Here is a 13056-nt window from a genome sequence, read left to right on the forward strand (position 1 = left end):
TCAAAAGAAGAATTTACTTAATAGATTTATATTTAATCAAGATTCCTAAAATCATGATTTCTATGAACAATAAGTTCGTTTTCTTGGCCAACGTTGTCAAATAATGTTTTTCCATTTGGAATATCATTAATATCAGCCATCTTATTTTTGCAGTGAATCCTTTATGTAATTTTTGTTCGATAGCGATGTGTAAAATTGATCAATTGCCTAATTTGACAATCCTTAATTCAATTTGATAAAAACATTCCTTTGGTCATCAACTCAACTTATATTTAACTCAGCCAAAATTTCAAATTAACGAATTAATTTACAAAAATGAAATACTCGAATTATGAATTCGGCATTCATATAAATAGTTAGTTTTCAGATAGATCTTCTTATTATGATAAATTATGAATATTAGATTTGTTTACAGAGTACAATAACCTTCAATTCAATTTGTTTTATAATTTTGATAGTATAAAAAATGGCATAAAAACATAGTGAGCCATTAAGGGAAATATAATATTAAAATCAATATATCCAAATCATGTATAGTTTATTAAAAACAAGGTAGAAAATAGCAAAATTAAATTATCGGAAAAAAATAAATTTGTCTGATAAGAGAGTATTCGTGTGAATATATCATAACTCTTCTTTGCCACCAAGGACATAATAGATATTAAAGTAAAACCATACCCATCAAAAAAACAATGAAATTATATTCAGAATTAAACGTCCGATGATGGTGTATAGTAAATAATTTTGTTATGTGTTCTTACCATCATTGTTCTCATGATATATTCCGGTCAGAAAAAAATAAAATTAATAATTTTGTCAAAATAACAATTTTTTGTAAGAGAATCATATTATAAGTCATTAGAAACTTCATTGTATACCTAAATTATGATATAATAACTGCAAATAATTATTTTCTGAGAAATCTATCAGTTTTTCGATATATTCCTGCAATGACTTTATCGAACAGTCATTATTTATTGGTTTCTTGAGTTCTTTATATCCGCATCCAACTAATTTCGAAATTTGTTTTCCAATTTTGAGACAATCGGCGCCATTTATCTTTCTTTCTATCATTTTGGCATCCTTACTCAAGAATATACTATATATTGCTGTTGTCAAGTGCGAGAACACGTAATATTTTGAAGAATGAATTGTATCCGCAATTTTATAGATTGGATCACTTTGGTTGAGTACAACAACTTCGTATTGAGGTGTATTCATTACCTGTGGATAATCTCTCGCGAAATATTCATCAACAACAATTTTCTTTTTTCTCATCTTTGATTTGGCCAATAAGTCTCTAAAACTATGTATAACATTAGAAGGATATGACAAAGTCAAATTGTAAATGAATTCAAAGTAATCGCTCTTTTCAATGTTTGGTATTTTTGCAAAAACTCCAAAACCGAAACATCGATGATGCGTGTCTTCTTTAAATTGTTCGCTCAATCTAAAATATGTCTCATGCTCTTCTTTCAGGATTCCAAACCTCTTTAATTTGATTCCATTATTTATTAGAATATTATTCTTAAATAACGGTATTAATGTACTCACTATGACCATCCATGGCTTTCTGGATGCCGCATATGCGAAAACTGTTGTCCATTTATCAGTTGGCCACTTTATAAAAGTTTTCGGGTTGCGAACATCGAAAGTAATGTTCTGTATTGGTGACAAACTAACTGTTTTTGTAGAAATATCTTGTTTCGAAAGAAATATTATTTCGTTTTCGTTTTCAACACAAAAATCTGTTGAAACAAACATACTTGGATCATTTACGCGAACATTACTTGATCCATCATTCGAGAGATCGACATCTTTGATAAGAGCTTTGTCTGTTTTGATGAGTTGATTGCTGCAACTGATATTGATTTCAACTTCTTCAGGAAATTGATGGTATAGACAGAATGTTGTTTCTGGATATGAACCTGATATAGATTCAGGTGTATTATATGGATATTTTACAGTCTGCCATGAATTTCCAATCGAAATCGAAAATAATTTGTAAAATGCAAGGCGTGGCTTCTTTAATTGTGGTAACGTCTTGGCAACAAAACAAAATTTGTTGTGAAACTGCTTGATTGTTACATCAGTATTTGGACAAATTTCTTTTATACGAGGAACTTCTATACTTATAAACCTGTACCTCTTATACCTATATGCAGCAACTAAAATTACGCAGCATACAATGAAAAATATGAGATTTCTGTTTTTGTCATGCGGATGTGGCCTCAAAGTTTTCTTCCTCATTTAAAAATTTATTTACTGAAATTAAAATTCTTCTCAAAGATCTTCGCATTGTATGGATAATAATTATATAACAAAATGACATTGTAAAAACTGTGGTATTCAATTTTTGCCACTTTTCCTATTTTCAATTAATCAATAGGAATAGGATCTGGACATTTTTTCATTGGCTTTTAGAGAAAAATTTATGTAATATTCAGTAATACTAATGAAATTATTAGCATCCTAAATAATAGTTTTGAAAAAATCAAAAAAATGTCAATATCAACTCAGATAATAAAGCATATAAGGCATTACAACTGGTATGGATATCTTGTATGCATCAAAACATAAATATGTTCCTGTGTCTTTAAAGAAATAAATAAGAATTTACAAACAATAACTAAAATTATAAATTATCAAAAGAATAAAACAGTAAATTACATACATGTAAGGCATAGATTAGATGAATCCCTGCATTACGTCAATACTTGACTGGTAATCCAAGAATTGAAGTTTGGCCTTGCAGAAGTTTCGATCATTAGTGAATCTATGTATTCTTTGGATGTTTCATATGATAAAACAATGATTCTCAAATATTTTCCTGTCAATTGGCGAATATTTGTAACGAAATCAACCAAATTTCCTTTTGGTTCATTGTTTTCATCAACGAGGTTACGAAATTCTTCTTCAAGAAGTGGATTCGTGCACCATAATAAAATATTATTATAACATCCAAGGGCAAAGATTCCAGAAGCAATGTTTTCGATCCTTAGAGCTAAAGTTTTCTTGTTTTCTATGTCATACAGCATAGGATATGCGTAAAGAATCGTTTCAGAAACAGATGTCATTCTCAGATTCAAAATTGCGGCCATTTTGTAGTCAATATTCGGCAAAATGCTCTCAGTGAATATTCTATTCTTCAATATTCCGAATATAATATGATGTAAAGATTTGAATTTCGAATTTCTGTTCACAATTTCCCAGAAAGCTTGATTCATGCCTTCCATACTATCTCTTGATCCAGCAGAGAGAATATTTAATGTAGCAGACTTAACTAAAAACGTTCCTAAGGCTGCTTCGTCGAATCCTGATTGTAACACTGAAATTTCCGAAGTCACCGGAATTTCGAAGTTGAAGACCCTTAATATTCGCTTCCCCGTGGATGATGTAAACAAAAGTGCCGCCTGAAATTTCGCATTATTGATCGGCTTTTTTACGGTCAATCCGAAAGTCAAACTTGCGTTAGATGGCAATACAGCGATACTTATTCCATCTTTGAAGTTCGTCATATTTCCAAATATCTTTGTTTGTTGGATTCCATCTGATTCTCTTAATCTCATGCTTGCATTCCATAAATAGCGGCTTGTTATAGATACAAATAGGTCACTGTGAAGTTGGAGTGGATCAAATTCTTTGTAGTATCTGCATAATCCGCCAGTTAAGCCACAAGCAAGTCCAGAGACAGCTACTTCGGCATGTGACTTCGAACAAATAAATAGATGCAATGAAATACCTCTTTTCGACATTAAAAGTGCTAAATCCATGTATTTCTTACATTGATTGTTTTTTGGAATATGTAAGAGCTGGATTTCACTGTCTTCTGTCGTATGGCCTTGTACCCTCGATGCTACAGCATATGGACCAATAGAAGGAGTTGTGCATGTTCCTGCAATGATAATTCCGCCATAAATTCTTAAAGCGGAACAGGCGATTGCGTATGCACTGCCTAGACAATTTCCTTGACCATGACTATGCTTTTTGAGTAGTAAATCTAATAATTTGTTAAATTCTTTTCTGCAATCGCGAAGAGTAACGATATAATTCGGAGAAACAACAAAATCTTCTGGATCTATCACAACCACTTCTTTACAGGCTTTGATATCATAAATTGAGGCGAATTTTGTGATGGTCATGACGCAAACATTTGTTTTGTCTGATAACTGTTCAACTGATGATTTGACTGATCGTATAAATTGAGCTGTGAAGCCCGAATCAACTGCCTGACTTGATAAATCGATAATAAAAACAAAAGAAGGCATTACAAATGCTTTTTGTACGTAATCTTGAGGTGCAACAACATCATAAACCATGTTTCCAGTTAGCATTTGCGGAATTTCTGGCATATTTTCTGGAAAATTTGTTTTTGCACCGCATAGACCACAAATCCATTGCTTTTTTCTTTCATCGACTTTACAGAAACATGAGATATATGCTTGGCATTTATTGCAACGAGGAATTGTTGAATTTGATAAATCGACCCTTGGCAATTTTCCGACTGTCCCTGGTTCTACGACGATTCCATATGGCAGTTTAGATAGTGCTTCCAATTCTGGTGAATTTGGTATTGCAGGTGTTAATGTTCTAAAATAAGTTGGGAAATTCTGGCAAGTGTTACCAATAAAGTTGTCATTTCCCCATGGAAATATCGTATTTAGGGATCTTGGCGATGAAATGTTCGGAATTATTGATATGAGCGGAGAACTATCCGATGGTTGAATATACCTCCGCATCCCTAAATGAAATTTGCTTCGAAATAAAACAAAACACTTCCAGCTTAGAATAAAATATCATAATCGTTTTTCGGTTTCTGATCACAGAATCGGAAATGAAATGATCAAACAATTATTGGCCAACGAGAATTACCAATGTATATGGTCTATAATACTTATAGAGTAGCTTAAAGTATATCTTACACTTCATATAAAGTAATAAAATTCTTCATATTGTTTATTTAATAATTACTTTATATATATTAAAGATGTTACGAAGACTTTGCGGATATTTATTCTACAATAAATTAGATTCTTATTTTTATATTTTTTATGATTTATTTTTGATAGTTTTTGTTCAGAAATTTTATATATTAGTATTCTTGATTATTTGGTTGGCGCAAGCGCCAACCAACTAGTGAATATTTTCAATTTTTCAAAAAATTATTTAATTTGGCCGAAGGTGGCGTGCTTGCCCCAAGGGCAAGCGAAGCCACCTGAGGCCCCAAATTATATTTGATCAAATATATATCTTCACACTGCAGATATATAAATCACATGATATGCTTGTTTTTTTTTAATCTCTTTTAGATTTTGAAACAGTGAAACGATAGAGTATGATCAGTGTATGCTATATTTACATTTATTCATAAAAATATCAATTCTATCAGAGAGAAAAAAATAATTAAGGGTGGCGGAAAGTGATGTGACCGAATAACAAAAAGTTAAAATAACTAAATAAATATTTGAAATTCTTTTGTTATTGTAACATAACTAAATAGTGTATCTAAATAAGTATTTACTACAAAGTTTGTGTAGTCTGAGATCTCTATCTGGTAGAGAAATAATGAATGAAAAAATTGAATTTTCAACTGTATCTAGTCTCTGGTTTTTGAATTAATATCAAAAATACTTAATGCATGCAATATAGGTACATAGATCTATCTTTTCTATTGAACAAAACACGTATCTATTAAATTCGGCTAAGATGCAATAAGTGATGAGATTTGGAACTACTTATAAAATTTGCACAAAATCAATGTATGAGAATAAACGACATATATATACCAATTACATCCGATACTTTTCTTTTCAGTTTGCACCCATTCAGAGTTTAATTAGATTTGTATCTAGTCTTTCAATATAAGATAAGGAGTCTTTCTTCATATTTAAATATATATAAGATGTTGTTTTCTATGTTTTCTATTGAGCATATTTTGTGCTTAAAGCTCTAATCATGAGATATTTAAATTTTTTTACTCCTATCAAACGCGAAATTCAAATATTTATCATAGGATGGAAAACCAAAAGCTTGCATATATGATAATGAAATTATGGCATACATATACTTCTACAAATGAGATTTGTAGCTATATAATTTTTACCGAAAGATATTAAATATATGACGAGATAATAGCATTTTATTTTTGTTCATTCACTTCACTTTCCGCCACCCTTAAGTGCAAAAAATTGAATAGTTGTAAACTAAGGCAGTTAGCCCTTAAGGGTCCACTGTAAAAATTGAAAGTCTCTCAAAATTGAGAGGCGATTTGCAAATAATCGTTATCGTCTTTTATCGAAAATCCACTTTTCCTAGTGTTCTGATTAATATTTTGTGAATGTAACAATGAAGTATATGTTTTAGTAAGATGATAATATATTCTATCACTTCAAATCACATAAAAATTGCAAAATCAGCGAGTTTTATAAGAGCATGATTTTTTCGAATTTTTTCGCTTTAATGCCATTACATCCTAATATTGTGATACATGTAGTTTATATTTATTGAGGCTAATGCCGGAATATCGTGCATTTTATAAAAAATTCAAAGAATTGACAATTGGATAGCACAAATTTAATTCTCTAGACAAAGTATTATTGTTTATATATTCAAAGCATTATCCTTAGTTTTGAAATGTTGGCAAAAAATTTTCGTGTTATTTTTTGTGTTTCAGCATAAAATATGTATTGACTTATGAAAGATAAGCATTTTATTCATTATCATAAAGATATACCATAACAAATTGATAAAATTTTAAAAAATGTGTTTTTTAGTGGGTATTATTCTGGCCAATGCCCATTTTTAAACGATTTAATATTGACCATATCAATAGCCGACTCAATGTAAAAATTTAGATATTATTTTTTTCATTATTCAAACTTTGATAAATTTTAGTATAATGAATGATTTTGTTTCGTGTATGATACAGAAATGAAAAGCTTAATTAATATCATTTTGCATTTTTTCAAGAATGTTAGAGTACATCTACATTAAAAAATCGAATTCGAATTGCGATACTGCATCAAATTGTTGCACATCTGATAAGGATCTCAAAAGAGTAAAGTTAATTTTTTGTGTTTAAGAATTAAGCTAACTGGGATATTTATTCACGGAATATCTGGAAATGAGTTCATAAATTCCAAAGGAATAATATAGTCAAAAAAATTATTAGTCAAAAATTTTAATGTTAAAACGAACGCCTCCAAAAGATTCCCTTACTAAAGCATGCGAAGAAGGAAATCTCGAACGGATTAAATCTCTTATAGAAAGTGGTAACTATATAGTAAAATCTTTAGATTTACCACTCATTTCTGCATCACAACAAGGTCATCTTGAAGTTGTTAATTATCTTATCTCTGTTGGAGCTAATAAAGATGCAAAGAATAAAGATGGATGTACTCCACTCATTTTTGCATCACAACAAGGTCATCTTGAAGTTGTTAATTATCTTATCTCTATTGGAGCTGATATAGAAGCAAAGGATGTTGTTGGATATACTCCACTCATTTGGGCATCAAAAACAGGTCATCTTGAAGTTGTTGAATATCTTATCTCTGCTGGAGCTGATAAAGAAGGAAATAATAATGGTGGAATTACTCCACTCATTTGTGCATCACTTAATGGTCGTCTTGAAGTTGTTAAATATCTTATCTCTGTTGGAGCTGATAAAGAAGCAAAGAATAAACTATTTGGATATACTCCACTCATTCGTGCATCAGCAAATGGTAAACTTGAAGTTGTTAAATATCTTATCTCTGTTGGAGCTAATAAAGAAGGAAAGGATAATGCTGGATGTACTCCACTTATTTGGGCATCACAACAAGGTCATCTTGAAGTTGTTAATTATCTTATCTCTGTTGGAGCTAATAAAGAAGGAAAGGATAATGCTGGATGTACTCCACTTATTTGGGCATCAAAAAAAGGTCATCTTGAAGTTGTTGAATATCTTATCTCTGTTGGAGCTGATAAAGAAGCAAAGGATAAAAATGGAAAGACTGTTCTTGATGTTGCAAAAAGTTCTGTGAAAGAGTACTTTTTTGAAGACAAAACAGAATAGAGAATAATTATAGACGGTGATAATATCTGTTGAAGTTCAATTCTTTGTCTTAAAAATAAACAATATCCATTTGAGATTTGTGTTAAGGCTCTAGTCCCACATGATTGTTGTATATAGTTAGAATGAGTGGATAATGTGGAGTAAAAATATACCATTAGATTGTTTATACATCCACCATGTAAGAAATTTAAATAATATCTGATTTCGAAATTTTCGAATTTAACTATATTATAGTTTGAAAGATGATATATGTTAACTTTTCTATTTGATATATGGCAAATAAAGATTTTTTGATAATTGATAATTTGAATTTTATAATTATAGATTTTGAAGCATAATGATATCATAAATGAATAAACATGTGGTTAATTATAACATTTTTATATGATTGGATTAGCTTCTTACCATGGGATTAAGTTATTGAAAGTTAATTAATGTCACTTTTATAAAAATCAAGTTTAAGGTTTAAATTTTAGTTATAAAATCGATTTGATTCAACATGTTGGAAAGGAATTTATTGGTCATTTCTTTTGGAAATTAATAAATTATAACTTATACTATTACGTCATAAAATTTGTTCAAATTTTTATAATGCTTAAGGGTGCCCTAAAGTAATGAAATTGTTGTTCAAAAACATTTCAGCTCTATCGTCAAAATTTCTCTCAATTTGGAAAAAATAACAAAAATTACAATCTCGCAAACCTAATTCCTCAATATACCTTTCACAGCTGGGTATACTGATAGTGTCGATAAAAACTATATAATTTTCCTAACAAAGTGACAGAGCGGAACTAAAAGTTTTTTCTTAGATATTGAGAATATGCTTTTGAAAAATTGAATACTGACTTGTTTATTTATGGATTAGATCAAATTATATTACTTATTATTATATTTTTGTTGGAATGTATTTGAATGCTATTAGAAAAAAAGTTGTAAATATATTAATAATAGCGCATTTTAATACAAACAAAAAAAAAATAAACTAATTTTTATCTATCAGAGTTACCATACTTGATAACTGCAATAGAACCTTTTGGTGAGGTGAATCCAAAGGATTCGAAAAACCTCTAACCAAAAAATCTGATAAAATTGCTGTCCATCTCACTAAAGCAGGGCAGCTACTGTGATGAAGTATCACAGGATGTCTAATAGGGCCTGTTTCCAATGCATCTGATTTCTTCCTTACGTCAACAAAATACAATGAATCAGATAAAGGAAAAACAACAACATGGTGATCATTAAACTGGGAAACGATCGTTGCCGTGTTCCATGGTATATCGATATTTTCATTCCATACTACCAAAGAGTTGTCATTTCCTACGTGTTTCTTCTTTTGAATTTGTTGAGAGTCTCCTTGTTTAGTTGGCATCATTGTAGAGACATGGAACATTGTTTCAAGTCTTTTATCAGTGAAATACAGTGATTGGACGCCGTTTCTGTTCTCAATTGTGTCTAATTTTCCACAATAAGATTTGAAATTCTTCAAAAATATAATTTGGCCCATTTCTGATAAGAATTTCTGATACTGTTCAGTAGTATCTTTGTTTTCCATTGCTAAGATGTCACTTTGTAAAATTTTGCCTTTTTTGACATAAATTATGCCAATTTTACATGTCAGTTTTTGTAAAGTTTCGAAAAGTGCTCTTGATTCTCTTTCCAAGGCTTTATTTTGTGCTCTAATGGTAAACTTCGTATCAATGATTCCACCAAATATCGAGCCAATGTTCTGTTGTGGAATCCATTGCTTGGATTCCGGAATTGTCGTTATTTCAGCTGATGAAGAAGGAGGAATCGCTCCTTGGACTTCAGGGAACTTTATTTGTGGGAAAGATGTTGTAGGGATGTAAGAGGAGTTCATAGATTTCGGAGGAATCGATGGTTGATATCCTGCAAAATTGGAAATGAACTTGTCGAAGTTAGGAATGGTCAGGCGTGAGAAATCATGAGTTTTTACCTCTGTTTCCGTGCTGTTTTCGGATTCTTTGGCATCATCAAAGTGTAATTTATAAGATGAAGCAGAAATTGCATGTTTCGTGGAAACAGAAAATGTATCATCGTTGTTTTTCTCACAAAGAGCAAATTTGTCTTCGAAAATTTCGTATTGTGGATTCTTATGATTTGGAAATCCACTTTTTTCACAATCTGTGTACTTTGAGAGAACAGTATCTCTTATTATCATCACAATATCATTATTCACGAAGTTTGGAGCCTCTTTTTCGAAGATTTCATATAAATTTATCGATTTTATTATGATATCTACGCAAAGAGAGGACAAATACTCAGAAAAGGAGGTCAATTGTGATATCTTGAGGATCTTAATGAGTAATTTGATGGCGTTCTCCAAAAAATCCGGGAATGGTTTTTCAATATTTGTCTGATCTGAAAGAATCATGTGCAAAAACGCCCAATAAGCATCAGGAGCACCCGTAAATTGGTCGAAAAGTGTGTTACAATTGACGTATTTCGCTAATTCGACGTCATTTATGCATAAATAATGGACAAGAACCTGTTCTTGGACCAGATTCATGTTTTTGTTGACCAAACAAAAGTCATCCAAATAGGAAATCGGTTTAAAACGGTCAGGACTGTTCTCATTCAACAAAATTGAGTAAATGGAGGTCATTAAAGCACAAATAGAGATGGCTTGTTGATGGTTGACTGTTACATTCTTGATTCTTTCAAGATTTATGACAATCAAATTTATAATTTCTTTTGATTTCAATTTTGTTTCAAGAAGACTTAAGTTTTCGGAGATGTACAGCAGCAAATCAATATCTGTAAGATCTCTTGATAATTTCTGAATCATTCTTTTAACAAATTTGTCCCAATGTGAGTCTAATAATTTGGTATTCGCTCTGAAAAGGGAATAAGCGAAGCTAACGTCGATTTCATTAATATCCAAAATTGGTAGGATCTTGTCGTACACTAATTGCATTGAAAATTCAAATTCATAAGGAATATTGTAAATTATTTCAGTTAAAGCGTTCACAACATACTTTAAATAAGTTACATCCTTATTGACAATTGCATGGTCCAATATGTCATTGAATAACTTGAGTTTTTGTTCAGAATTCCAGTTTAATCTTAAAGAAGAAGGAATAAAGAACTTTGTAGAGTATCCAGACCATTGGAATGCTGTAGTAAGGAATATTGTTGGATCTGTTTCCATTAAACTCAATTTTTCCAAGAAAATTGGAGATAATTTTCGATCTCGAGCTTTTTGACTTGTAGAGCCATAAGTCTTTGAGAAAGCTATTAGTTTAGACAGATCTATTGATAACAGTTCAGGAAACATGTGCATTGTCAGTAATTGAGCTAAAATTATTTTGAAATCTTCTTGAAGAAATTCTGAGTTCCAAAATTCTGAAATTACTTTTTCTGAGACCAGTTTTGAATCGACCAAACAGTAAAAAAGAATCAACTGCGTTTGTGTAGTTTTTAATTGCAAAATCTGGGGAATTGCGAGCAGAAGAAGCTCCTCCTTCTTACTGTAGTTGGCAATGATCTGATTGCACATGCAATGAACAACAACTACGGTTTTAATTGGTCGCATAATGTCACTTTTCGGAATTCTTGAATTTATAAGTCTTATAAGCAACATCAGGATCGTAGCAATGTATTCTATCGGAAGAGCGTTGATGATGTTAAGTAAAATTGTATTGACCGAAGAATCGTAGTTACAAACGTAAGCCGCGGGTATAAAGCGCTCCATTCCTTGTAGTTCTGTGAATTGCTGGTTCGAACAGATCAAATTTGATTGAAAATACGATCCTAAAATTTTTAGGAGTTGATCTGGGGCCAAATCCATTGAAAACTTGATCAATCCCATCAGCACGTACTTGTTTTCAGTAAGAAATGGTTTAAATTGATGCTGTACTTCCATTAATTCGAAAATAAATTTTCCTATGTAAGCATTGGCTTGAAGCAAGTAAGACTGGTTCCATTTGTCATTATGTTTCATGTCATCACCTTTTATGCTATCTGTTTCGTATAAAAAGAAGCGATTGAAGACATTTTCGAATAAAAAATTCCAAAAGTATGCTAAATTGTAGTTTGTCATGTATAGCATCACTCCAAATAGTCTCTCTACATATAATAATGTCCTAGAATAATCGATATTATCGGAAATGAACATGAAATTCGATAGTATTTGATAACTCTCTGGTCTCTTCATCGATTCATAGAAAAATGGAAGCATTTTACAACAGATAGCAAATGAATCTCTACGGAAATTTGATTCTTCTAAGTCTGTATATAATCTAATGAAATTTAGTAAATGAGTCTGTGTTTCATCATCCATTTCTGGTAATTCGTATTCATGAATTATCTTAACAAAATATTCTAAAAGAAGACTCGATTTTTCTGGCTTAGTAATGATTGTTTTAAAAGAGGATTGCGAATCTATGACTGAAACAAGGTTTTTAAAGCTTTCTTTTGCTGAATCCATATTATTATTGTTGATTGCTTGACTAAGATCAATAAATGCCCTCCCAATCACTTCTCTAGGGAGCATTTCAGAATAAAAAAAATAATTAATCTTAAAAAGTGACGAGTATGATTGATGTTACTTTTATTGATTCCTAAATGTTCATTCAATTCATAATATGAGGTTTATTGAGCCATGTATGGAGAACTCTTGAAGTTCTTAACTATGGTATGTTATTCGCCATTTATTACTTATGATTAGCGATATCATCCTTGAAATTTGTTCAAATTTCATCAATATGAGAGATGCACAATATACGCATGATCTGTCGCTTTCTCATTGCTAGCGAAGGTTACAAAGTTTTCATTTTGAGTCACATATTCTCTAATTTTATTAAATTAATGTATTTATATGTAAAATTCTATTTACCATTCAACATCCATTAATTGTGTGTCAACTCAAATTCCTCAGTCTAATATTGGTTCATTGAATCCTAAAATTCAACAAGGAAAATAAGAACACAGTAATTTAATATCCTGAAACATTTTGAAAGTGTCTGTTTTCTTCTAAACAA

General features: G+C 30.8%; 4 protein-coding genes across 4 annotated transcripts, besides 1 other annotated feature; 1 reads left to right on the forward strand and 3 right to left on the reverse strand.

Annotated features, from left to right (window-relative positions):
• Nucleotides 1–532: 532 nt before the first annotated feature.
• TVAGG3_0804140 (uncharacterized protein) lies at nucleotides 533–2403 on the reverse strand (the record flags this gene model as incomplete). Its single annotated transcript, XM_001327585.1, has 1 exon — nucleotides 868–2250. The coding sequence occupies one exon, from the start codon at nucleotides 2248–2250 to the stop codon at nucleotides 868–870; it is 1383 nt and encodes a 460-aa protein (XP_001327620.1).
• Nucleotides 2404–2601: 198 nt separating this feature from the next.
• TVAGG3_0804150 (ER to Golgi vesicle-mediated transport) lies at nucleotides 2602–4853 on the reverse strand (the record flags this gene model as incomplete). Its single annotated transcript, XM_001327584.2, has 1 exon — nucleotides 2706–4739. One exon carries the CDS (start codon nucleotides 4737–4739, stop codon nucleotides 2706–2708), a length of 2034 nt encoding a protein of 677 aa, XP_001327619.1.
• A 551-nt stretch (nucleotides 4854–5404) lies between these two features.
• Nucleotides 5405–6178: a mobile genetic element.
• A 1005-nt stretch (nucleotides 6179–7183) lies between these two features.
• TVAGG3_0804170 (ankyrin repeat protein family) lies at nucleotides 7184–8056 on the forward strand (the record flags this gene model as incomplete). Its single annotated transcript, XM_001327583.1, has 1 exon — nucleotides 7184–8056. The coding sequence occupies one exon, from the start codon at nucleotides 7184–7186 to the stop codon at nucleotides 8054–8056; it is 873 nt and encodes a 290-aa protein (XP_001327618.1).
• A 929-nt stretch (nucleotides 8057–8985) lies between these two features.
• TVAGG3_0804180 (GTPase activator protein) lies at nucleotides 8986–12800 on the reverse strand (the record flags this gene model as incomplete). Its single annotated transcript, XM_001327582.1, has 1 exon — nucleotides 9039–12503. The coding sequence occupies one exon, from the start codon at nucleotides 12501–12503 to the stop codon at nucleotides 9039–9041; it is 3465 nt and encodes a 1154-aa protein (XP_001327617.1).
• Nucleotides 12801–13056: the final 256 nt, after the last annotated feature.

This window comes from Trichomonas vaginalis, chromosome VI (genome assembly GCF_026262505.1).
Source record: "Trichomonas vaginalis G3 chromosome VI, whole genome shotgun sequence".
Classification (NCBI taxonomy): domain Eukaryota; phylum Parabasalia; order Trichomonadida; family Trichomonadidae; genus Trichomonas; species Trichomonas vaginalis.